The 26,860-nt window shown below is 33.4% G+C and overlaps 2 protein-coding genes across 2 annotated transcripts; one reads left to right on the forward strand and one right to left on the reverse strand.

Annotated features, from left to right (window-relative positions):
* The first annotated feature begins 2,129 nt into the window (after window positions 1-2,129).
* Window positions 2,130-6,530, forward strand: LOC110616891 (transcription factor ICE1). The gene is made up of 4 exons (XM_021759409.2): window positions 2,130-3,457; window positions 5,121-5,339; window positions 5,512-5,682; window positions 5,906-6,530. The coding sequence occupies exons 1-4, from the start codon at window positions 2,315-2,317 to the stop codon at window positions 5,987-5,989; spliced, it is 1,617 nt and encodes a 538-aa protein (XP_021615101.1). The 5' UTR covers window positions 2,130-2,314; the 3' UTR covers window positions 5,990-6,530.
* Window positions 6,531-7,585: 1,055 nt separating this feature from the next.
* On the reverse strand, window positions 7,586-13,064 carry LOC110618224 (auxin response factor 2A). The gene is made up of 15 exons (XM_021761349.2): window positions 12,505-13,064; window positions 12,272-12,384; window positions 11,825-11,920; window positions 11,691-11,747; window positions 11,440-11,595; window positions 11,228-11,312; window positions 10,956-11,046; window positions 10,699-10,863; window positions 10,307-10,426; window positions 10,039-10,114; window positions 9,792-9,963; window positions 8,777-9,702; window positions 8,498-8,688; window positions 8,197-8,396; window positions 7,586-8,027 (listed from the first exon to the last, which is right to left on the reverse strand). The coding sequence occupies exons 1-14, from the start codon at window positions 12,650-12,652 to the stop codon at window positions 8,219-8,221; spliced, it is 2,574 nt and encodes an 857-aa protein (XP_021617041.1). The 5' UTR covers window positions 12,653-13,064; the 3' UTR covers window positions 7,586-8,027; window positions 8,197-8,218.
* Between the last annotated feature and the right edge of the window lie 13,796 nt (window positions 13,065-26,860).

A 26,860-nucleotide genomic window follows, 5' to 3' on the forward strand; every position in this document is an offset into this window, starting at 1 on the left:
CTTTACGCCTCTAAAATTACTTCCCTTCTCCCTGCTCAAACTAACACCTCCATAACTCCACCTTATTTAACACCTTTTTCTGGGACCGACCAAAATTCGATTTAAAGTGGCTCGTGACTCGCATCTCCGCTTACAATCGTGATAATTATATTATAATTTAAACTTAATTAGAGAAAAGTTAAAAAACTGATTTCAAACCGAATCGAATATAACTAATTCGATTCGATTCGATTCGATTTTTTATCTTATTCAGTTCGATTCGGTCTGCAATTTAAATAAATTCAATTAAATCGGTTTTAATCGATTCGATTCGATACCAAACCGAATCGACCGATGCACACCCCTACCTTTGTCAACCCATTCTCCCTTATTATTATTATTATTATTATTATTATTATAAACATTCATTTCATTGAATGTGGTACTCGTTTCCACTTGCCTCCTCTCCTCTTCCAATACTTTTGATTGGCTGTGCCCTACTCCCTACTGCATTTTTTTAATTAAAAAAAAATCTCATATAATTACATCATAATATTTTTAAAACAAATATATGATAATACTATTACTAGTTTTCTCTATTATTATTATTATTATTATTATTAACATATTATATATTTATTATCATCTTCTTCTTTACAAATTGATTGTATGAGATCTCAAATTGATTAATGGAGTGCGTGAGTGAAATTTATATAAAATTAAAGATTTTATTAAAATTATTATGATTTTGATAACATTTTAATTATGTTCATGAATTTAGTGTGTATTTTATTTTTTAATCAAAAAATATTAACATATTACACTCTGAAATTCTGGAAATTAAAAGAAAATTATGGGTATATTAATTTTTTTTTAACAAAAATAAAATAAATTACTATAATCCCTAATTTTGAATAAAATTTTCATGTAATTTTTATTATTTTCAATTTTTAATTAAGAAATAACATTGCATACTTTAATCACCGAAAATTTCGCTTTAAATAACATTTTAATTCCTAAATTTTCATACCAATCTAATGTTAATTTCTAACAAATTCAAATGTTATTTTATTTAACTGACACAAAAATTAATACTTTGAGATTTATTTCATTCAGTTCAAACAAATTACTTGGAAATCTTATTGTTTAATAAAATATTATCGGTCATTAACCATAAGACTATTTTACTTTTATATAAATTATAGATTAATTGGCATGTATTACATAAATTGTGCGTAATATTCAACTATAACAATGAGCAGAGGATTTTTTTTTTTTAACATAAAAGATAAAATATTTTAAAATAAATAAATAAATAATTCCAACTTAATATCTTTTTTTTTTTTTTTAATTTCTACATGCGAAGAAACAATCAAGCTAGTCTTGATTGCCTAAGTGTAAATGATGTTTGATTTTAGTAAATTCAGTTTAAATATAAATTTGCAATTGTATATATTAAATTGAAATATGTAAATGGTAAAAGAGTAAAATTGGAAAGGTAGTGAAGGTGGACAAACATAAGGATTGAAAGGAAAATACAAAGTTGAAATATTGATTTTTATTTTTATTTTATTCAAATACTTGAGGTATTGATTGAGTCAGAGTGCGGTGAAATAAAAAGGTTCACGAGATTCTTGCCCCCTCAATCCTTTCTTCAGTATTTTATTCCCATAACCTTTCCAATCCTTCATTCTCCCTCTTCCAATTATATATTAATTATTTCTCTAAACATTATTTTAAAATTCTATTTTTCTTAAATAACTTATATAACCATATAGTATATATCTTTTATATATATGAAATTTGATAATTGGGTCACTGCCTTATATTAATTATAACAAAAATGCAATGTAGGAGAAAAATTTTCGTAATTAAATTTTAATGTATTTTATTTCATAGTATAAATTTATATTCTTTAAAGGAGGGAAGGTAATCAGAGGATAATTTGAATTATTTTTATATTGAAAATAGAGAAAAATTACTTTTTATTATATAATTCATCTTTACAATTTAATTCATTAAATTTCTTATTCTCTTTTTGTTACATAAAAATTTGGCCTCCGTTATTATTATTATTTTTTTATATTAAAAAAAAGTGTGGGACCCTATGTTTATCCAAATAAGCACAAAAGGCAAAGCGCGTAGACAGTGATTAGTGTAACGTTCAAAGAGAAGGTGTGTCACATCCTTCTCAATTTTCCTACAACAAAAAGCCATATCCCTCTACCTTGTGCAACTAACTCTCATCTTTCTCTTTTATCTCATCCTTTTCTCAGCAATTTGTTTTGCTTCCCTCACTTTCCAGACAAAATATAACAGAAATCCAGAAACGAAAATGTTGTCTGGATTAAATGGCACTGTCTGGATGGAAGATAAAGAAGCGCAACACTCCACCACAGACAACAACATTCACAATAGCTGTGATGTGATAGAGAGCAAGGAAGATATGGGTTCCCTTTCTACATTCAAATCCATGCTCGAAGTAGAAGAAGAAGACTGGTATATTGCTAATAGTAGTATCCATCATCATCAAGATACCATCAGAGATATTACATTTTCACCAAATCTTGCCGAAACAGATAATCTGTTGCTTCACCCTGCGGATTCCTCCTCTTCTTGCTCACCAGCTTCCTCTGTTTTTAACAATATAGACCCATCTCAGGTGCCCTACTTTATGCACTCAAAACCTACCTTATCTTCACTTCTTAACGCTGTCTCTAATAACCCTTTAGAGCATGACATTGAGTTGGGCGAAATTGGGTTCCTTGACAACCAGTCAACTACTACTACTACAACAAATGCCTCACCTTTGCTAAATAGAGGAGGCGGAGTTTTAAGCAACTACACAGATTTGAGCTCAAATAATCTGTTTAGCTCTTCTAATTTATCCCCTGATCCACCTTTTTCAACTACTCGTGCGCTTCAGTTACCCGAAAATGGTCCAGGGTTTACAGGGTTTAATGGTTTTGTTGAGAGCTCAGGGAATAGGCTGTTCTGTAATAGGTCCAAGTTGTTGAGGCCTCTTGAAACATTTCCTTCGATGGGTGCACAACCAACTTTGTTTCAAAAGAGAGCAGCTTTGAAGAAGAATTTGACTGATAATGGAAGCAATTTGGGGGTTCTGAGTGGTATTGAGATTGATAAAGGAAAGAGAGAAATCACTCAGTTGATCGAAGAGAATGAGAAGAAGAGCAAATTGGGTAAGTTAGATGACACTGTAGAGGATGTAAGCATTGACGGGTCAGGTTTGAATTATGATTCTGATGAGGTAACTGAAAATATTAAAATGGAGGAGATTGGTAAAAATGGAGGGAATAGCTCAAATGCAAATAGCAGCGTGACTGGCGGTGGTGTTGGGGATCAGAAGGGGAAGAAGAAGGGGCTCCCTGCTAAGAATTTGATGGCAGAAAGGAGACGCCGGAAGAAGCTCAATGATAGGCTGTACATGCTAAGGTCTGTAGTCCCAAAAATAAGCAAGGTGAGAATTTCTTTCCACCATTTTCTTGTGAATTCAAGTAATGTATTTTTACTACTATTGAAGATATCTGTATAAGATTCTTACAATTATTCAGGTTAATGTTTGTGTGCAAGTGTAATAGAGAGAGAGAGAGAGAGATCCTTTTCCAGGTTCTTTTGTTGTTGGGAATTGGTAGCATCTGTTGTATGGCATGTTGTGAAAATATTATAATAGTTGCACTTGCATTAATGCCTCTCACATGGACACTGGTACGTTGCTTTTCTTCACCATAAATTTATGGGACACTGGCACAGAAATACAAGATGGTAGTCTCTCTCCATCAATGAAGTTGTTGCACTACACATTCTCTCTCTTCTTCTTCTTCTTCTGATAAATAATTTTAAATGAAGCTAAATCTTATCATCTTGAATTGCATTACCTATTTTTTGGTTTGCTTCCTTCCTCTTAACAGTTCTTCTCTATCTTTGTCTCTTTGAGTTTCGACGCTCCTGCTTGCAGTCGCTCCCGTATTATGTGATTTGTTTGCTTGTTCATGCCTGTTTTTGCACTCAAAAGTTTTTAGTTTATTTATTCCTGAGGTGAAACAAGAGTGTTTTGTATTCAGCAACGACAATTTTATCAAATTTCTATCCTCCTACTAGACTAGGGAACTGTTTTCAGCTTATTTTAAACATTGAAGAAGTAGGGTTAGGACCAGATAAGACAGCAGCTTGGTTTCGACTTTTAAACTCTAACATGTAAGAACTAAACTCTTCCAAGTCTATCAACATTAACTCATCGTTTGGAATCAACAATTTCACGTAATTCTCTTGTATGAAATTATTTTTAACTTGAAAAAATCTCATCATGTATATAAAATTATGCATGATTTTATAAAAATTTATTTGAATTTTTTTTTTTTACAAAATCATTTACGTAAAACAAAAGGTAAAGATTTATATGAATTTTCAAAATTTCATCGCAACAGAAACAGAGTGGGCAGCTGATTTTATTATTTTTTTCAAAAAAAAAAGTTCATCTGGTAGGTTCTTGGATTACGTTGCACATCATATTTTCTTTGTTAAATTAAAATGTTATTGAATTGCTCATAAAGATAAAGATATATTATTGAAATTTCAGTCTTTTTTTCTTCCTTGGAGTTTTCCTCTGTTATTTTGCTTTGCCTAAATAATATAAATTCAGTTAACCTACTGAAGAATTAAGCAAATTCAAATGTCTATTCTCCTAGAGTTTGATTTGACTGAAACTAGCATACTATTTTCAAAATTTGCGGCAAGTTTCAACTTAGACAGGAGAATATTCTTGCCAAGGCCTGGTCCACGATGGATGAAGAATTTAGCAAATTCAATTATCTTTTCTGCTGGCGTTTGATTTAACTGAAACTAGCATTCTATTTTCAAAATATATGGCAAGTTCAAGAACTTGCTGAATTCTTAACGAGTCAAGGTTCAAATTTTCAGCAGTACCAAAAACAAACCACGGGTCTAGAGCCTTTTTAGTTTCCATTATTTATTTCGGTTGTTACTTTTTCTCAACCCATAAAGGAGTATGAATATCATTCCCAGTGTTCAAACTACTAAATAAACAAATATGGAGCTCTCAACTTTCCATTATGCTTCTCTAAAATGACATAATGAGAGTTATATTATTGCTGTTGTGACAGATGGATAGGGCATCAATCCTTGGGGATGCAATCGAGTACTTGAAGGAACTTCTGCAAAGGATCAATGACCTCCATAACGAATTGGAGTCAACTCCTGGCTCTTCATTGACACCCACAAGTTTTCACCCTCTGACACCTACTCCATCAACATTGCCCACTCGTATCAAGGATAAGCTTTGTCCCACCTCATTGCCAAGTCCAAATGCTCAACCAGCAAGGGTATATTTCTCTTTTATGTTCTGGAATTTTATTGTTATCTCACCTCAATTTGCCGGGATTTGCTTGTTTTACTTTCAATCAGTATTGACAGTTAGTTTCTGCTTGTAAAATGTTCAAAGATATCTCCATTAAGATTGTGCTTCAATAGTGGAGTTTTGGTTTTTCTGCATAGGTTGAAGTCAGAGTGAGAGAAGGAAGAGCTGTAAACATTCATATGTTTTGCGGTCGCAGACCAGGTCTCCTGCTCTCCACCATGAGGGCCTTGGATAACCTTGGCCTAGACATTCAGCAAGCTGTCATCAGTTGTTTCAATGGTTTTGCCATGGACATCTTCCGAGCTGAGGTACATTTTCAAACTGTCAATTCTCAGTACTACCAACTCTACATGCATAAAAGCAGATGAAAAAAAGTCATATTTTTAACCCTAATGAAATATTCAAGCATCTCATATTTGTCATTCAAGAGAAATGTCTGTATTTGTAATTTGAGACTTTTTCATTTTCAAGTTATATATTCCGCCATGTATAAATGTGCAAAATCTGAGTTTTCTTTCTTTCTTTCTGCAGCAAAGCAAAGAAGGGCAGGATGTGCAACCTGAGCAAATTAAAGCAGTGCTCCTGGATTCAGCAGGTTTCCATGGAATGATATAGCAGTCTCACTTTAAACATGCATAAGGTCATGTTGCAGCTATCAAATATAGTAGTTTGTCATCAAGAGTTCTTTGAAAGGAATCATAATTCTGTATAACTTTTGAAATTTCCGTTGAGAAATTTTTTTTTTTAAATATATCATTTAGTGAGATAGTATAAAATTAAACTAATAAATTTTTTACAATAAGAATATTAAAATAATTTTTTATAAAAAACTTTTCTTACTACCATTACAATAATAAAAATACAAAATTCCTAAAGTGGAGTTTTTGAACACTGGCGAAAGACGCCTAGTATTTCATAAAGCAAAAAACAGCAAAACAGACAAAGAAGAAACATGCTCCGGTTTCTCTTTGGATCATTCATGTGACGGATACCAAACGCATGACGACGTCTTCGGCTTATCTGCTGCTTTTTCTTTCGTCTAATCCAAACGCAATAACAGATCCCGCCAACGTCTTCTTTACACTTCACTCCACAATAAATTCAACTCCACTCTCAAAAACGTGATTGTGACTCGTGATAATTATCAAAAAATAAATCAAGATAAATAAAAAAGAACTCGGATAAAGTTTTTTAAACAATGTTTCAATAAATATTTTTTCTTGACTTATCCTTGAAATATTTCTAAAATATTAATCAGGTTTCATATTTGTAGATACTATAATTGAAACCGTTTTTCCCCTTTTTATACCAACTTATAACTAAAAAGTCCATAGAAATCGTCACAATAATTTTAAACCGGAAACAATAATAAATATTGAAAAAATATAACAAGGTCAGAAATGATTTTGAATACCATTTTGTTCGAAAATCCATGTTACAGAAGAGCGACAATTAAAGTAAATTTCTTTGAAGAGAATTGATGTGAATTTAAATCAGGCAAAATCCCCTACTTATACCAATTGACATCTTTTCGATGAACTCATTTTAACCTAAGAACTCTTCTAACGATCATAAACCACTATTTCAATCAAAAACAATTATTAATCATAATAATATATTATTTTCTTCAAGGCATTACAAAAATATGGCATCTCAAGTGACACATGAGACCATGGAGACTTCCACACGCCGTTCTGAACAAAACATCAGTACTCAAAAAATGGTTAAACTTATTTACACTAATCTGCAGAGTCGGATAAATACGCACAAAACGGCATATATTTACAAAATATATGAATTCAAGCAAAAAGTTTAAACATGAACTGCCCCTCAAAAATGCCATGCCCAAACAAGTTGGCTGAACAAAAGGTTGATTTTTGCCCACATATAACATACAGATTCGATCTGATAAATCAACTTCAAAAAGAGATGGTAAAAAAATCAATAACAATAACCTCCAACTACCTCCAGAAATCAATCCCAATGGCACATGTTTTAGAGCGGGCAAAGCTTGATCCGCCATCAATGTTATTCCCCACCAAAGGAAACATAGCACATGCAAAAGTAATGGAGGACTGAACCTCTAATTACTGGGGTGCCCTCAGGAAACAGGAATGGCTCACTCAGTTTCAGGCAACCACTCGGTTGTTTCCACATGTACACTAACATACAGTTCATGATAATATTACAGCTATCTTGCAACTCATATCGTGACTTTCAATACAAAATACTTGCGCATCCGATTGCGCCAGCAATTAAAATAGAAGATATTCACGGGAAACAACAAAATGAAAGACTAGAAGATTGTCGGCCAGCCCAAAAAACCATTAGGCGATGTATAAACTTACATACATTAGAAGGTAGGTGGGGGAGGAAAACTATGTACAGGGTGGAATGGTTCAAGGAAAAAAAGCAGCTACCATTGCCTCGCTCAACATAGGTGTATATATGTTTATATATGTTTATGTATAACTGGACACCATACATTACTAACTCCATTAAGAGGTCCAAAATTGGGTGCAACATTCTTGCAGTCTATTCCTGAGATGTCAAAAAGCTTGCCATCTTTAAAGAGATAGAATCGCTCCCATCCCAATTTTTTCAATTGAAATAGACAGAACACCCTTTGCCTGCTTGCCTTCTTGTGGAAAACCTGACAAAAGGAACAAAAGACAGATTCAGAACAGATAGAATTATGTATAAATGAAAATAATTCTGATTTTTCCGAGGCATTAGAAGCATTCTGTCAGAAAAGTATCTAAAAAGTTCTTCCACTTCAACAAGTGCGAAATTTAACCAACTTGTTGAACTTAGAAAATTACCTAGAAACCAAGGTAACCAAACCTAACAAATATCAGTGCTATTTGCAGGAGGAAGACGAAGACATTTCATGTCTTTTGCGTCCATGCCCTCCACATCCAACAGATTCTCATCACCCTTTGAATTTAAGGCCCCTGGATTCATCTTTTGTACCTCCTCTCTGGTATAGATGTAGATCTTGCGAACCATGCCAACAAATTCCCTGATTTAAACGTGTCATCAATACGCAAGCCACCATCATAAAGGAATGCACTGCTCATATCTGAAAAGTTAATAATGAATGCAAGACAAAAAAATTCTTACTGCCAGGGATCATCTCCAACCAGCATCATATCGCCCTCATCATCTGTATAAACAATTAGCCAGTTCCTTTTGGGAGCCATTAATTCACCATCAAATTCAAACAACTGATCCAATTCAGCAATCAACTCATTGTAGTTGTTGAACTTGGTAAGATCAACAGACCTTCCAAGTGCAATCCCCTGCTTGTGAACCTAAGGAAAAAAGACAATTTAGCACTTCTTTTACAAAATACCAGAATTAATAATAACAACAAATTCTATAAATAAACGTTTAAAAAACCTTGGTGCAACTCCTAGTTGAAACACTTTGGGCTTTGCCCTGATTGTCCCTCGTATGCAGGATACCACCTTGGAACTGTTTCTCATGTTCATTATCATCAGCCAGCTTAGAACCCTTCGATTGTTCTGACCTTTGATCACATTCCAATGCACGAAGCTGATGACACTGTGGATGCGCACTAGTGGGCTCATAGACCATGCTTCTATGTGCTGCTGGTTCTGGTGTAACAGGATTACTAAACAAGGGAATGCCAAACAGCTTACACTTTCCATCGGTGGATTTCCCAGTCTCATGCTCCGGTACCAAAATGGGTTTTGGACCTAGATCTCTTGCATGAGTCTGATTATCAAAATGAGATGGTGGGGGGGGAGGCATCAACCAATTTCCATGCGACTGCTCAACTCTGTGCCCATTAAGCATTGGAAGCTCGTTAAATGCACTGCATCTGATATGTCCTCGTGCTTGAAAAGGCATATCACGACCTTGCACAGGAACCTTTGCATTAGACTCTGGTAACTTGAGGGACAGACCAGATGACATTACGGACCAGTGGCTGGAAGGCAAGTTAAACTTGCCTTCCTGATCTAATATAAGTTTTCTACTAGCAGATGCTGCAGTTTGATCGACAAAGGATGCACCAAATCCATGGATGGAATCAGCATGTGCCCCAAAGCCTGATAACAAATCCGTGTAGGTTGGCTCCTGCCTCCCAGAGGGCATCCAACTCTCTGATCCATGTCTTCTTGAAGCAGATACCACATCGACCTTCTCATCCTCTATGGAAGATGGCCACATCAAAGATTTTTCAGCAGTGTCAGACTCGTTGCTCTCTGCAAAATTGCCTCTCAAGGTCGAGAATTCTTGACCTTGCAAGACCCTTGAATATCCACTTGGTGGTTGAGGGTCTATGGTGACTTTGGATGAACCTAACCCATAAAGTGATACATTTCATTCAGACGTCAGTTGATCGAAACATTAAGACGTACAAAAACTTAGAGCAAGAGCAAGTGCACACCTTCTCTAGTGAGAACAGAGGAGTCAGGTGATGAAGGCACCACATTGGATCGAGGCCTTTTGGGCCTGGGCATGGGAAGGGGATTCAATGCGGGAGGAGCCAATGCAGGCTCTATGCTCCATGGTGAAACTCTCTCTGGGCGAGGGATAGTGGAGGTTTCATCCCATCTCACCTAGAAATCACAATTAAATCCCCAATTAACACTTTAGAAAGAAATAACATACACCGCGTACTGACTTGATACTACCTTTAAGCATCTCCATTTGGAATCTCGCCACCTTTTGGGATCAGCATCTTCAATTCCAACAATTGTACCAGTAAATCTACAATAAGGAAATCACACAATGTCAATATAGAAAGAAAAACCAGCCTACAAGTAGAAGAGAACAGGGAAGGTAGTAAAGTAAAGATAAACACTAAAGTCAACAAATTAAAACTACTACACTATAAATAAATAGCTAAAAAAGTGAAGGCCGTAACATCCACCAAAAAACCTTAACTAGCAGAAGCCATACCTTTGCTCAGGAGCTTCTTCTCCTTCAAATCTCATTTTAAACCTCATTCCAATGGTATAGTTGTTTTTGACAGACTCCATGTATCGATCAACTGGAACAATGAACTCAGCTGGGCTTGTCCTGCAAGAACATAGTTAAAACGGTTTTTAAAGTTGAATAAATACAGGCAGGAGTTGGAAGTTCAGTAATTAAAACATCATATAATTGAGCTTTAATTTGCCGTCAATATCTGTTACAATGAGTTAGCAATGCACGTAATTTATTCCTGGATTACCAGAACCAGAGAAAAAGGGAGAAGCATAGATTTGCATTATCAACCACTCAAATCATAGATTACCCAATCTGCAATTACCTTACTATGTACAGTGCAATGAATAAAATAAACCACATACCTTGGTTTATAATAAACAGTGAACATGGTTCCTGTAGAGATGGCATGCCATGCAGTGGCAAGCACACCGAGATGCATGCTGTGACTGGATATAACAGATGATGGAACATTTCCCTGCTGTCTCATTGCACGTCTAACACCAACTCGAAGTTCCCCATTCTCACCTCTGCAAATTAAAGGCCAAAGCCACACACATCACTTCCATCCAGAAACTTAACAAGTTAAACAAGAAATAAATATTATGGGGAAGAAGTAAACCTTAAAAATATAAACGCATCACCAGCAACAAGCCTTTTGGAGCTAACAAATACACTCCATCCACTTTGAAGCAAGTGCCTCCGCGGTTGACCTAGTATTTGAAATTATCACGTAAATTAAGCAAAAATAAAAGACAAATGCTATAAATATAATGCTACAAGCAGAATACATCCCCTTACTCTTGACAAAATAAAAAAAGTTTATTTTAACCATATAAAAAAAAAATCCATAACAAAGCTGTTTGTTCATGTCTGTGATCATCAGTTCATTACCCCGAAATATATGTCTAAAACGCCATTCATTTCCATGCAAATCCTTAGCAATCAATTCCTGCGTTGGAGGTTGCTTTGACATATCCTATCATACACCAAACATGAAACATGAAACATCAGATCAAACTTTTTGGTTCAATTAAAATTATCCCAGAAGAAAAAGAGAGGGGCAAGCCCTGGAATTATTGGTCACAAGCAGACTTGAAACTAACCAGAGGTGGCAGACATTCATCTGCATGTCGTCTAAGCACAGAAAACCCACCATGGGTGCTAGTATCTGAGGCAGTTAAGGTTTTACAAAATGAATGCACGTGAAACCGTGGTGGAGGTGGCAGGGGAGGCTCCTTGTCTACTGCACTCTCATCTTGCTGAAATTAAGAAACCATTTAACAATCAGATATCCAATTCCGCTTCAACCCTTTAATACTTGAATACCACATAACCAAAATTACAGCGCACTTACGTTGGGATCAGGAAGCAAAGTCACTTGCGCAAATACCTCATCTGTATCTGGCTCGGCCTACAATCAACAGTTGCAACAACAGTTAAGTCCACATACACAAATTCCTCGTAAAAAGCTACTCATGATCACCCTACCTTCAACTGGACGTTGATCACGGTACACAAGATCTTGGATGGAAGATCATAAACTGGCATCTGCTGGTCGGCCACCTGATTTGTGGACGCTGCTACCTAACCCATTAATAACAAGACAATTAAGCCATAAACAGCATCAACTTTGGCGTGTGTGGTTGTGGGGAGGGGGGGAGGGGAAGGGGAGAGGAAAAGGGAAGGGGGGGAAAAAAAACTTCTTAAATCACATATCCGACTTCAGTCGCATAAGCAACCAGATAATTTCCCAAAATTAACGCATAGAATACAAGAAAGCAAGAACAAAATCCAGAAAATCCAACGGTAAAAAAACTGACCCACAAAAAATATCCAAATGGGAGAAATTCAAGGAAAATCAGCTCAATTTTTAGCTGAAAAGGGAAAACTCTGAAATATAAGAATGGTAAATCAGATATGAAAAATGAACCAAACCTGTTCGATGTGTCCCTGAGGAAAGTAGAAGACGCGCTCTCTTTCACGAGGAACGGTGACCAAGGGGCCGGCACAGGCATGCCACAGCTCCGTGTAAAGCGCCGTTTCAGCGTCTGAAACACACGCGCCACCACAGGATAGAAAAAACAAAGGAAAACACGGAAAACGATGAACAAAAGCTTTATATCCATCCAATTTGACCATAACATAAGACAATCTGCATGAATTTTTACCTCTTGCAGAGACAGGACATGTAGAATGGCTTTTCTGTCCTTCCATGGCGTTCCTTGGGTCGTTGGGTTCGCTATAAGGCGAAGAGAAGCTGTCTCCCCTTACGTTTCCACCGTTACCCTTTATTGAAATCTCGGAAGAATCCATCATCTCTCTTTGCTCAACACAGATCTCTCATTAACAGCCTCAAATTCGAAGCTCTACTTCATATCAACTAAGAAATTCCCTCTTTAATCAACCATTACTAGCTTTCTACCTCTTCTTTCTCTCTCTAAACTTATCAAAAGAAGCTAATCTTCAGTCTCAAACCTATAACCAAAAGCTCCACAACTTCTTGACCAACAAATATCTTGCTTCACCAACCAATTTGCTTCCTTCTCTCTCTCGCTCTCTCTCTCTCTCTCTCTCTCCTTCTGCTGCCAGAAAAGTTTTTCTCACTTCACCTAGCTATTGCTGCTTAGCAGATACACAGACGCTCTTCTTCTGCTTCTTCTTCTTCCACTCTATTCTCTCTTCCTCAATATCTTGTCTCTCTCTTCTCTATCATTCTTGTCTGTGTAAGGGTCGAGACTTAACCAGGGTGGTCAAAACTTCGTGCAATCATTTCAACCGCAGTCAATTTTTAACCAGTCTTGCTCAATACCGGCACTCACCGGTTACTCTAACCTCTTTAGCCGGTATACTCCATCCTGGACCAGATAAAAGCGACACGATCGCGGTTAATTAATAAAGGCCGCTTTCGTCATGAACGGCCTTCGTTTCGCTGTTAAAGGTTGTCCTCGTTCTGGCGAATAAGAGGGCTCAAATGATATAACGCCCGTCTGTTTTGACGTTAGTGGGAAAGCTGTTCGGTTTTTATGGGGAAACGGCTTTTGTCGTGCTGTTCACGATGAGAGGTGAATTTGGGAGGCAAAGAGGCTGGGGTGGGGTGCGTAGCCAACACATACCCGCGCACGTTAGTATGAATGGTTTTGTGCGCGTGTTTTCTTTACTTCTTTCCCGTACTAACTTCGCTGCTGTCTTTCATGCGCCTGGGGTTGTAGGGTACCACAAGCCATGCAATGTACTCTGCACGCCCATAATGTATTGTATCGTCTAATTATCGTTACAAAATTTTTCTCACGATAAATTAATGCATTACATCGTCTACCAATCGTTACCTTAAATATATAAATCCGTTCAATAATATGAGCGAATGTTTTCTTTTGCATATACTGCGAAGATTTTTTTAATTTATTATTTAATTTTATAATATAAAAAAATAATTTATTAATTAATTTCAGTTTTAAAAAAATACATAAAAAATCTGTAAAAATATTTAAAAATTTATGAATTAATCATTTTAAAATTTTAATTCCTTTAATATTTAATCCTTATGAAGTATTAAAAAATTCATAAAAAATAAAATTATTTGATATTTGATATTTTTTATTTTTTATAGAGAAATTCACTTGGAGATGTATTGATCAATAGTAAATTAAGTTTAAATAAATAATTTTAAAAAAATTAATATAAAAAAATTCAAACTATAACTTTTATTATATAAAATAATTATATTATAAGCATTAATTATAATAAAATAAAAAATTAAATTTTAAATTTTAAATATCAAAATAAAAAATAAATATGTTAAACTTTTCTGCATGAAATTATATAAAAAATTAAATTTTAGTTGTAAATACTTTCCTCTTCTAAAATACATATAACGATGATTTTTCTATGAAAAAATTAAACTGAAATTACGTTTTAATATTTTATAAATTTAAGAATACGTGTATACATCAAAATCCGTTTATTGCATGAAAAATTAATTATATATAGAAAATATTTTTAAAATATTTTTGATTTACTTATGATATTAAGAATAAATAGTGTTAATATTATTTATATATAAAACTTTAAATATAGATTTTTAATTGTTTAGATTTAAAAAGTTATTTTTTAAAAAAATTTAATTAAAAATTAATATTTGTAAATGTCTTAAATGCTATAAAAAGAGTAAAAGTTACTTTCTTATAAAATACTTTTTCGAAACAGACAGAACATTAATGATGAGTTGATTTACAACACGTAAAAAATGTGTAACAAAAGAAATATAAAAGGAAAAAAAATACATGGAGAACTCTAAAATATAATTAAAAAATTTAAATCAGATTTGGTAAAAAAAAAAAAGCAGGAGGCATTGTTTTGAGATAAGGCGGCAAAAAAGCGGGAAGTAAGGCGAGAAAATGAAGAGAAGGAGCGAGAAGTTGCAGAGGCAGTGAGGTGCAGGAGCGCAGTGGGAAGCGCAGGAAAGGAAAGTCAGTGGGGCCCACGTTTATTGTCTATTAGCAGTTGTGTGTGGTCTAAAGCAACAAATGGAGGAATCTTTGTCCCAAAAAAAAGCTTTAAATATCAATCCTGAGCGCAGAGAGAGTTTCTAACCGTAATTTTCTTCTTTGCGTTTTTTTTAATATATATTTTATTTTATATTATTAAATAAATTAATTTATATATTCTAAAAAATAGAATTACTATGACAACTTACATTTTTACTGAATTTATTAGTCTATATTTATTTTAAAATTATTTAATTAAAATATTTATATATTTTTTTAAATTAAATTATTTAATTTTTTATTATAAAAAGTTAAATAATTTATTTTAATTTTGATCAAAATAATTAAATAATATAAATATTTAAAATTACGAGATTAAATAATATGTAAAATTAAAATTATAAAAATTAAACATATAAATATTTAAAATAATTAATGATTTTTTTTAAATATAGTGACTAAAAAATTAGATTTTACAAAATATATGAGGAATAATTTTAAAATATTAACTAATTAGTGAATTTGTTAAATATTTAAAAATTTAGTAGTAATTTTGCATTTTTAAAATTTTATTGAAAGTTTTTAATTTGAATTTTTATTAGACCATTCAATTGAAATATTTAGTAATAACAATAAAATAAAATGACATATTTCATGATAATTTTAATTTTAATACATAAATACTAATTTATTGAAATCAGTGTAAATAAAAATAAATAAAATTGAAATTACAAAAGCCACCCTTAGATGTGGCGCCTGCTGTGTTTGGGCTGCGGAAAGAGAAGCAAATAGAGTTGATTGTGTAGACATGAACTGAATGAGGTAATTGATTTTAAGGATGTGGTTGAAGGCATCCTTGTCATTTTTTGGGTGGCAAAGAATCCTTCTCTCGTTTGCTCACTCAACAATTCACACTTTGCCTTTTCCTATATGCTACACTCCCCCTTATACATGGGACCTCTCTCTTTCTCTCTCTTTTTTTTTTTTTTTATGCGTGGCATACACAACATAGTATACATATTTATATTTTTGTTTCATGTAATATCAACATAACGTTTAATAAAAATTTCAAACACAGTGATCTTAAATTTGTAATTATTATGAGGAGAGCATATAGAGAGAAAAGTGCTCACAAGTCGGCAGCTTGAATTCCATGGAAACTACCATTAAATTTAAACGATAATGACTGTCTTACTAGGCTTGAAGGCCTGCCGTTTAGTGGTGTGGTCTGTTCGGAGATTCAAATGGAGCATAGTAAAGTGGCGGTCTCTTTTGGGAAGACATTGGTCTTAGGTGTTGAATTGTCGTTTATTCAAGACGGCTTCAAGCTTTCAAGATATTCAAAATTGATAACCGCTAGATTTTTTTATTCCATTACGAAACCGGGCCGATAGTAGCAGCACACAATCAGGAGGCTCCTAAGCTCCAGGCCCAATCCATTCATCCTCCTGATCGGACTCCTATTTAAGTAACTCAATCAGACCGGCCCGACCCATTTCAGCCTTAAAGCCAGCCATTTACTAGGTTCCGGTCCTTTTCCCTCAAATCCGATCATAAGAAGAAAAGACTGCGGGTTCAGTCATTTTGCAGTCTTGTCCACTCACACGCCGAAGGGAATTAAATGCTTGCCTGACACAGGGAGGGTCCGGGGGTTACCTGTACATACAGACCTGCACCAAGGGGTAGGTGGTCCTATAGCGGAGAGGCCATCTCGCGTGAGGGGGAAAAAAGAGGATAAAATGGAGGAAATACTCTCCTCTAAGACTAAATTTTTTCTAAATTCACAAAACTCCTGTAAAATCTTATTTTTCTGGATTTCAGATCATCAAAAATTATGGTAGAATCCGAGAGAAATAGATGAATCTCCTTGTGCTTGCAATTTACTTTTTTTTTTTTAGAAAATTTAAAAGTTACTTGAGGTTGAGTTGGAAAAACATATATACAAATATATACTTTATACAGCTGTTATTAATATTACAACGCAAAATATGGAGAATTATTTAAATTTTTTGTTACATTTATTATTTTTTTATTTAAATATTGTGATTTGAAAACTTTATTGTAACGCCCCGAAAATCGGACCGCTACCGGCGCTAGGATCCGGGTCGACTTAAGGCCGCCGGGACCCGTAGCAAGCCTGACATAAAACCTGTAAACCTGTATAATCCCATACATGATCAACAATATGCATAAAAATTTAAAAAACTTTTCTTTCCTTTGAACATTAACCAAACTCAACCTGTGCATAACATTAACATAACTTTGATCCCTCTGTGGGACCTCATCTGTGCCCTCAATGGGTAACATACATCTGTTGAGTTGGTTTGCATAAACGTCAACAAAATCTCTAAGATCATGCATAAAAGGGATACAACAATCTATGGTCAAGCACATACTAACATCCATAAAACTCGTTACATAACTATACTGTACTTTTACATTACAATTTGATCATGTCCATTTCTATCTATTACAAGCATGACTTCTTCACTCTATCCGAACTCCCGCACTATATCCTGTACCTGTAAGCCTGGGGGAAGAGGGGAGAGGGGTGAGCTAAAAGCCCAGTGAGTAGAGCTAGTAAAACACATTAACACTATGCTCAAATGGAATGCATCATAACACAGACAATTCACATAAGGGTTGGGTGAACTTGTCACCAAATAGTCCAAGTTAACTCTGTGCCAGGCCGTAGCATGGGGTCCTGGTCTTCCTGTCATACATACATTACTTACCATTTTCCCAGGGCCTCCTCTGGGCTCCTGGTCTTCGAGTCCCATAACCGTACCTTACTCTGTGCCAGGCCTGTAGACTGGGGCCTGGACTTGCTTACTCTGTGCCAGGCCGTAGCATGGGGTCCTGGTCTTCCTGTCTTGGACTAATTGGGTCATCCAACATTCACCCACAACAACAACAATTTATGCAATGCGGCATATTCGTGAAAACTAATGCAATCATCCTATTGCATAATCATGATGCATGAGACATGATAAAACATTTAATTTAAAAGATTGAGTTTAGTTCCACTCACCTCTGGCTGACTCTGACAATACCGAAGCAGCTGAACTCACTGCTGGGGTCCTCGGTTCCTCGGGTCCGAACCTACACAGGTGGACTCAAATGAGGGACCAAACATAAATAAACATGACTCTAATATAACCCCCAAAAACCCCCTAAAACATCATGAAAACATCACAGAAAATATGCATGAAATGGCTGAACAGGGCACTTTCGGCGGCACCTTCGGCGGCCGAAAGTCCTGGACAGAGACGAAACTCAGCTAGGTTCGGCGGCACCTTCGGCGGCCGAAAGTCCCAGACAGAGACGAAAGTCTCTTTTCGGGGGCAACTTCGGCAGCCGAAAGGCCTGCCTCCCCAGCCATGTTCGGCGGCCGAAAGTACCTTCGGCTGCCGAACCTGGTTTCTGCCAAAGGGCAGAAACTTGGCTCCCTTTGCACATTTCGCCTCCAAACCTTCCAAACATGCCTATTTTTCAACCAAAGCATGCATACAAGTTCCTAGGGGCCTCAAACATACATATACCCCATCTACAACACTTCAATCACACACAATCAAGCTACATTGTTCAAAACATCAATATATATCCATAACTCAACATATAACCTAACATGCATTCTACCCCTTAAAAACTTCATAAAACTTGTTTAAATCATACATTGAGCTTAAGATCGGCTCTTACCTCTTGAAGATCGAGGGTTGAGGAGATCTAAACTTGGAGATGGGAGAAGTTCCAACTTTTGGTCTCCAAGCTCCAAAACTCGTTCTAAGCTCAAAGATCTTCAAAATCAAAGTTATAAACTTGTAAAGATCATGGAAAAAGGAAGGAAAAACTCAAGATTGGGGAAGGATGGCGGAATGCTCACCTTGGCCGAAATGGGGAGAAAAAGCTCGCCCATTTTCGGCTAAGGGACCCTTTTATAGTGGCTGGCCAGACCACGTTCGGGGGCCGAATGTGCCTCCGCATCCATGAAATGTTCGGCGGCCGAACTTGACTTTCGGCGGCCGAACATGAACTTCCCTAACTCATGCTTTCAGGGGCCTAACGTGCCTCCAAAACGCATGCATGTTCGGCGGCCGAACTTGACTTTCGGCGGCCGAACCTGAGTTTTCCTCCAAAGACTTTTCTTGTAAAAACTCATTCAATTTCATACTCAAAACCATTAAAAACATGAAAATATTTCATAAAACATGATTCTACCCTTCTAGAGATCTCCAACATCCGAGATTCCACCGGACGGTAGGAATTCCGATACCGGAGTCTAGCCGGGTATTACATTTATCATACCATCATTGTACATATAATGATGTTATTAATTATAACTAATTGATTATAGTGAATTTTATATAAATTTTATTATAATTTATTGTCATGTTATATATATAATAGTTATATTTAATAATTTTATCACTTAAAATGCAATTCAATAAAATAAAATAGTTATAATAATTAATTTATATATTATTATAATATAAAAAATGAATAATAATTTTACAACAATATAAACAAAAATTATAACATGGAAAAAATACTTTTTATAAGGAGCTACTTTCACTTTGACCAAATGAAAAATATAATGACTAAAATATTAAAAAAAAAAATTCAAAGCAACTAAAATATTAAATTTTAAAAGTAGGTTTATATATTAATTTCCTTTTAATAGTTTATATATATCAATTTTGACATATCTCAAATCTCCCTTTAAACCATGCTGTTGCCTCCGAAACTTACTAAAATTCCTGGAAAATCGGGAAGGCAGGTGCTTCACTTTCTACGAACTTCGTAAAAGTGACAAACCAAACAAGTTTTATTTTATGCTTCAATTGAAATTTTAACTTTCTTAGTTCACTATTTCACTTTGACCCAAATAAACGACAATTATTATGGGATAATTTTTTTTCTTCAAATATTAAACGATACAATTTTATTAAAATATATAATTTTTTTTAATAAATGGAGCCTATGATTATTAAAAATAAATGCATCATAATTTGTCACACTTGAATTTATATTATGAATATTATTTTTTTAAATAAATTAAATAAAATCTTATCACTTAACAAATTAATCCATATATTAAACACATTTATATTATAGTTTTCAGTTATTAATTTCACTGTATAGTATTTTAAATTAAAAAAAAGCATGAGATTATAAAAATGATAAACATATTTTGTAAAATGAATTTTTTTTCTATTGTAATAATGGCGCACGTGCGTATATGGTATATATTACATATTGAAGGACAAGCAACCCTAAAATTGCCAACAAAATGAGGCAATGAATCTATACGTGAAATTAGGTAAAGTCGCTAAAAAGTCTAGGGTTGCAGCCTAGTTGTCCTATTTGACACGTTTTTTTCTTCGCCGCTGTTAAATTAGTCACGATGTTTCCTATAGCAAAGACAACCTCATAAATTTTGTTTGATTTTCTTTTCAATTTTGTGCCGTTTCAAATCCCAGCTTTTTTCATATGTAAATTAATTAGCATAATTGTGATGTTAATTCTTTATATTAATTGCAGCCTGATATTGTCCTGAAAAATTATGTACACGTGTGAGGGTAAATAAAATAATTAATTAAAAGAAGAGAGACACGAAAATTAAATTCGAAATTATGTCCATATTCATAGAGCTACTTGATTTTATTTTATTATCAAGAAAATAATATGTACAAAGTTTAATTCTAAAATAATTTATTAACCCCTTTTTGTAGTGACGATTCGAGTCCTTCCACAGTGATAATGGGGCTGTGGAAACTGGGTAGTAATGCTTGTATCAACCGTGTTAATATTTCTACCGTGACTCTGATAATATTTATTATGATAATATTATTTTTTATTTTTAATTAATAATTACTTTTTACAAAAAATTATTTTAATTTAATAGCCACTACTAATATTTAATATATTTATAATTAATATTAAAAAATTTTGTTTATTTTGTTAATTTAAAAAATAATATTTATATTTAGTTTAAAAATAATAAGAATGATGAATAAATTAAATTAATTTAAAATTTTATTATTAATTTACTTAATATAAAAAATTTTAATTGAATTTTATTATATTTAAATTAATTATAATAAATAAACTTTTTATGGAAGAATAGTATAATAAATAAGGACTAAAGAGGATTTTAAAGAATTAAAGGTTGGTAGGGGTAGATGCAAAATTAGCGAACGAGTGGAGGCACAAGTCAGCATGGGCAGTGGAATTGAGATTTGAGAATATAGAAGGACAAGTCCGTTTGAAGATTGACTAACGGTGGTGGGTAACAAGACACAGGATCGCATCAGATCAGAGGATGGAAAAAAATCGCCGTCTAATTAACTTTATAAAATAGATATTATTTAATAGATAAAAGTAAATACTTCATGAACCAATACTAATACTATTGGGACCCACGAATTATACTTGTTTCCGGTTTAGCTTACACTAATCTAAGGAAGGGACCCACTCCCTCTCTGCCTCCTCTTTTCCTAAGCAACTTGGACGATCCCTTAATCTCTCTTCTCTTGACCCCTAACCCACAGACCAAACCCTATGCTTCCCCTCTTTAAACCCAGCGCTGCCCTTAAAATAACTATTTTATTTCTCCCTTTATATTTTTTTTAAAACAAAGTCTCTTTAATAACATAACTGTCTCAAAATTTAATTAATAAAAAATTTAAATTTTATATATAATATTTAAATTATATATATTTAAATAATATTTTTTAATTTTATTTGCATATCAAAATTATATTAAATAAACGTACACATAACGTCACCCACGGTAGTAGCTCCATTGGTTGCCAGGTCGCTTTAAAAAAAAGAAAAAAAAAGAAAAAAGGTTTTCCTTACGGAACTGAATTTTGAAACCCTGGTTTCCTATCTGCCAGAAATATTTTATTAATTCAATGGATTTTAATATGGGTACTCCACTTTAACAAGAAACTTATTGTTTGCAATGTGTGCAATCGATGCCTGACACGTGGATTGATTCTCCAAACAATTGACACCTGGTCCTTGCGCCATTTGCCTCGTAGAGGATTTGGACGGTTTCAAAAGGATTTGTTACGTCTTGTCACGCAGGTTGCGTGACCGGTGGTTAGGTGGAGATAGGAACGTTACGGAATGACGTCTTTTACAGCGAAAATAACGTCATTTTTCATTTTCTAGGAAAACGGGGTTCAAAGCAGTTTTAAAAGGAAAATGATTCGAATCAAAGCAAACGATTATCCAGAACCCAAAGCTGTTATCGCTTAAATATATTTATATATTTATTTATTTTTCAGTAATTTAATACTCTTAATTATTGAAAATTTACGAGCTGGGACGCTAATTAATAAATATTTATATTATTAATTATTATTATCAATTAATATAATGGAAGTTATCCCTAATAAAAAAAATAGTAATAATAAGGGTGCTGACGCGGCAAGCTTCCTCCTTTATCTTCATATGCGAAAATGATAATCTAATGAGGGAAAAAAAAGGGATTAAGATGGAGGATTGAATGTAAAAAAGAGAAAGTAAATTAATTAATAATGATAATGATGGAGGCAATCCTCATTGGTGTGAGGAAAAGTAAAACCAAAACAAGAAAGACAGGTGGGGTGTTAGGCATGAGGGTGACGTGGTTGCACAAGGAATGATGCGCACAGGTTAGAGGAGAGGAAACTAGTAATAATGATCTTAATTAAATCATTTAGTATTTTTATTTTTTTAAAATAAGATAATAATTTACTAATTTATACTGGATTTTTTCATTAATCAAGTTATAATTGAGATTAAGTTGTTGAGGGGTTATCGCATATCTCAGCCTGCAGCTGTGCTTTGTGGTTTAATTACTTTAATTAAAAAAAAAAAAAGGAGCAGGAACTTTTCACCATCACTTATTTTTCTTGGTGGGTGGATTGGTGGGGATAGAGTAAGACCGGGTCATGAAGATTTAGAAAATTCTGCATTCATGGACCACCCTCTATGCCCGCCTTTGTTTTTTTCCATTTGAAATTATAAATAATTTTGACAACCTCTTTTTTTTTTTTTTAATTATTTTCTTACTAAATTATTTATTACCAATGAATTAAGTCACGTCTAATGTGAAATGAGGAAGAAAAGAAAAGGGACTATTTGCATTGCTATTTCAGAACAATTAACTTTGATGAGTAGACATTTTGTTTGTTTTTCCTTCCTTAATTAGGAAGTTAATTTGTTGATAAATTTAATGATAATCCCACAACAATACAGATATTGACTATTTGTTGCAATTAGCCTCCGGTTTTAACATTAATGAAATACTTCAATAAGGCTAAAGACTATAATTGGTACACCTCGAATGAGACAAGACAGCTAATTGATGGATAAACATTTGTTTCCCTTTTTTGTAAATTTTAAATTGTTATTTATAATTATTAATTAAATATCAATAATATTATTGACATCTGTGTTTAATAATGAATATTAATGTTTAATGTTGCATTAAAAAAAATCAATTAGCTTTATCTAAAACCCATTTAAAGAGTGAAACGTGTAGAAAATTAACAGTGGTTAATATCTAAGCAATGATGATTAGCAAAGAAACAATAAAAGGTAAAATAATGGGTGGCAATCAGCAAGCCAAGCAACTTTCCACCACCAATTGAATTGCCATTCAGATTATTGTTACATCATTTCATCCTCAAATCATCTTTTTTTTTTTACTATCAATTTTACCACAATCTTAAAAGCTTTATCTTTTAAAAGACCAAATCTACACCTCCAATCAACCTACATAAACTACATTTAATTTGTAGGAAATATTGAATTCAAAACACAAGAATATAAATAAATTTTAAATTTATTATAGATAGAATTTATATAATAATTACCTTAATTTAGATAATATATTTTTTTCCAAGGCTTAGTGTAGGTAATATAATAGCCTATTTTTGACAAATTGAATTGGGGAATTATCAAACTTCTAAACTTTGACATTCCAATATAAAATCGCCGTCCATATATAGAGACTGGAGCTGGAGACCGTAGGGTGTCTTGCCAGCCAATCCCTCTCTATTTTCTCTGATTTTTTAAAAATAAAATTAGGAATCAATTAGTAATTTATTACTCGTCAAAGCCCAATAATCCAATAATCTTACATAGAAAAGCTTCTTTGCCCATTTTTTTTTCTACTTAGAAAAAAAAAAAAGAAAACAATTGATTAATTACTCAAATCTAAAATTTTTAAGTGAATAATATATTTTTAGACACTAGATCAATATATATGATGCACAATTAATTTTTTTAAGAACTTCAATGAGTTAACTATATTTTTAATATTTATTATAATTATTTATTTTACAATAAATTTAAATTTATAGATTAAATATTTATTATTAAATACGTGTTATATAAATAAATAATTAAATATAATATATTAATTAATTCGAATCATATAATAATCATATATCATTCTCACTTATAAAATGACTTGAGTTTTTTTTTTTTGTTGGAAAAGAAAATTAATAATATAATATTTAGGTGCAATAAAGGAAAAAATAAAAAATGATTAAACCCTCATAATCAATTACCTAACGACTATTTCTGCAAGACCCGTGAAATTTTGACACATGATACACGACTAATGCCATTTTCAAGTTCTAAACAACAATTATCTCCGCTAATTACGCAATGGAGGAATGGTTAATCTGTGCTAATTAGTAATTTGTCTAATCAGTGAAGTTATCGTATACGCGTATAAATAGAAACATAGTGGAAATGCAATAAATCGGACATTTAATTATTCGAATGGCCTTGTCTGAATATGTCACCTTCTACTCTAATGGATCCACTTAATTACATGATAAGAAGGCAAGCTTTTATTTCATTCAGACCAAAAATAGGGTATATGCCCTTATATTATATTGTTTTGAAAAGTCAAAATCAAGAATTAAAAAACATACAAGAACAGGATAATGTATACAAAATGGAACACAAGGAGTATGGCAACACGTGTGGTCGATTAGGTATCCCACTTTCATTTTATCTTCATGTATAGAACAGTCTCTAAGTAAGTAAGTGTCTATCCTGGAAAAATATATGATTTAATTAATATGTGTTAGTCTTTTTAATGTAAAATTCTACAATTTAATTAAAACTAAAAAAGTTTTCGATTTATTTTTTACTATTTAACTTTATATATATTTTAAAAATTATTATTTTCCTTTTTTTTTTATTGACTATAGAAAAGAGGTGCATCTAGGGATGGCTGGGTTGTTGCAATAGGTTAAATAATGGGATGCATAACCATGTCAAAACCCTAAATGTAAACCCTACATCCCACGTGTCATATTTCCCACGTGTTTATTTTATGGTGTGTCCCCACAATTTGGGCCAGGTTGTTGAGAATTTTAACATCCTAGCTCAAACATAAATACTTCCAATATTTTAAAATAATCAAATTAATAATTACAAATAAAAAGGGTCATGCTTCCTTGTACTGTACACAAAAGACCAAAGTTAAACAATTACATCCTTTTTTAAAAAAAAAAAAAAAATTAAAACCTTAAATATATTGATAATACATCTTATCTTCATCAACCACCTTATTCTATTTACTAATTTTATTTCTTTATCAAATATTTATATATAAAATATCTTGGCCGACACTTCTAACCAATAATTCTGCCTTTTTATTCAAAACCCATTAATTTTTTTTATATTAAAAAAAATTAATAAATTGTGTGGTGATAATGCTAAGTCTGTCTGATTCTGATGTCTATGCGACTATGCCATTGGAGGAATTGTGTAATCCAAGACGTAAATAAACATATCGAACAACGGGAATTAATAATACAAAAGAATCAATTGACTTGTTGCTTGCCTCCCTCTATCCAACACCCAGCCCATTTCTGGGGCAGGCTTATCTGTGTTACCAAACACGTTGATGGCTGTGCTGAAACCAATGAGTAGATTAGATGGACAAGTCTAGGCTAAAATGGAGGATCGAAATTGTAAAGAAAATTAATACGATTTGCAGTGGCAGAGACAAGAAAACAAGAGGGGGAGCTCCTGAGCTGCACAATCCATTGTTGGTTGACCCCATGCATTGAGTTGAAGTGGGGGGAGTTGGTTGACCATGTATAAAGAGATGGTGGATCTCTTCATGTACAGTTAATGAATGGGTAGTAAAAGGAATGATGTTTCAACACGGCACTTAGAAATTTAGAAATGCATGAATTTTGCATTTGTGCATCCTCCTCCATCCACCCACCTCCATTGGATTTTACTGGATCAAATTCTAATATCACAAATTTAAAAATAAATTCAAAAATTCATTATCTAAATTTACTAATATATTTTTTTCGAATGAGGATATGATATATTTTTGCTTTTATTTTTCTTTCAAGTTTCAACATCAAGTACAAAGCAAAGCTGATCTCTTTTTATCTTGTTTTCTCTCACAGTTGATGGCATTTTCTCTAACCATCTTGACCTTCTCGTCCTCATTATCTCATTTTTGCATTTAATGTTTATTCCAAAAATAAACGTGGAATAATTTTATATACTTTGCAACTTCCATTTTTGTTTTTATTTGGAGGAGGTGTCTTTACCACTAATGTGTTTTCTGCAGTACACGTGTCCTTCAAGCAGTCCACTTCGTTGACAAAAATATACGTACTAATTTGTAAACATTCATGCACCTATTTTAATGGTTACATCAAACTATTTTGATTAAGTCTTCTCTTTATTTATTTATTTTCATATATATTTTCGTCGGTTACAATCTCTCTTCTCACCACTAAAAACGTGCTGCTGTATATTTATTTTTTTAATAAAATAAAATTTTATTCTATTTTCCTCAAAAATAGTTGCATTTTTTTTTCCTCAAAATTATCTGAAACTGCAGAGGCCAATTAAGCTAGGAACAGGAGGCGAGAGGAGGGCCACGTACGTACGCTGGTGGGTTGCATTTTTTTGGGACGAAAAGTGTGAATGGCAGCCTCAATGTAACAAAGTCTTTACGCAACCTTTGAGAGCGAGCCCACACCTTGTCAAATTC

This window comes from Manihot esculenta, chromosome 6 (assembly GCF_001659605.2).
Source record: "Manihot esculenta cultivar AM560-2 chromosome 6, M.esculenta_v8, whole genome shotgun sequence".
Taxonomy (NCBI): Eukaryota; Viridiplantae; Streptophyta; class Magnoliopsida; order Malpighiales; family Euphorbiaceae; genus Manihot; species Manihot esculenta.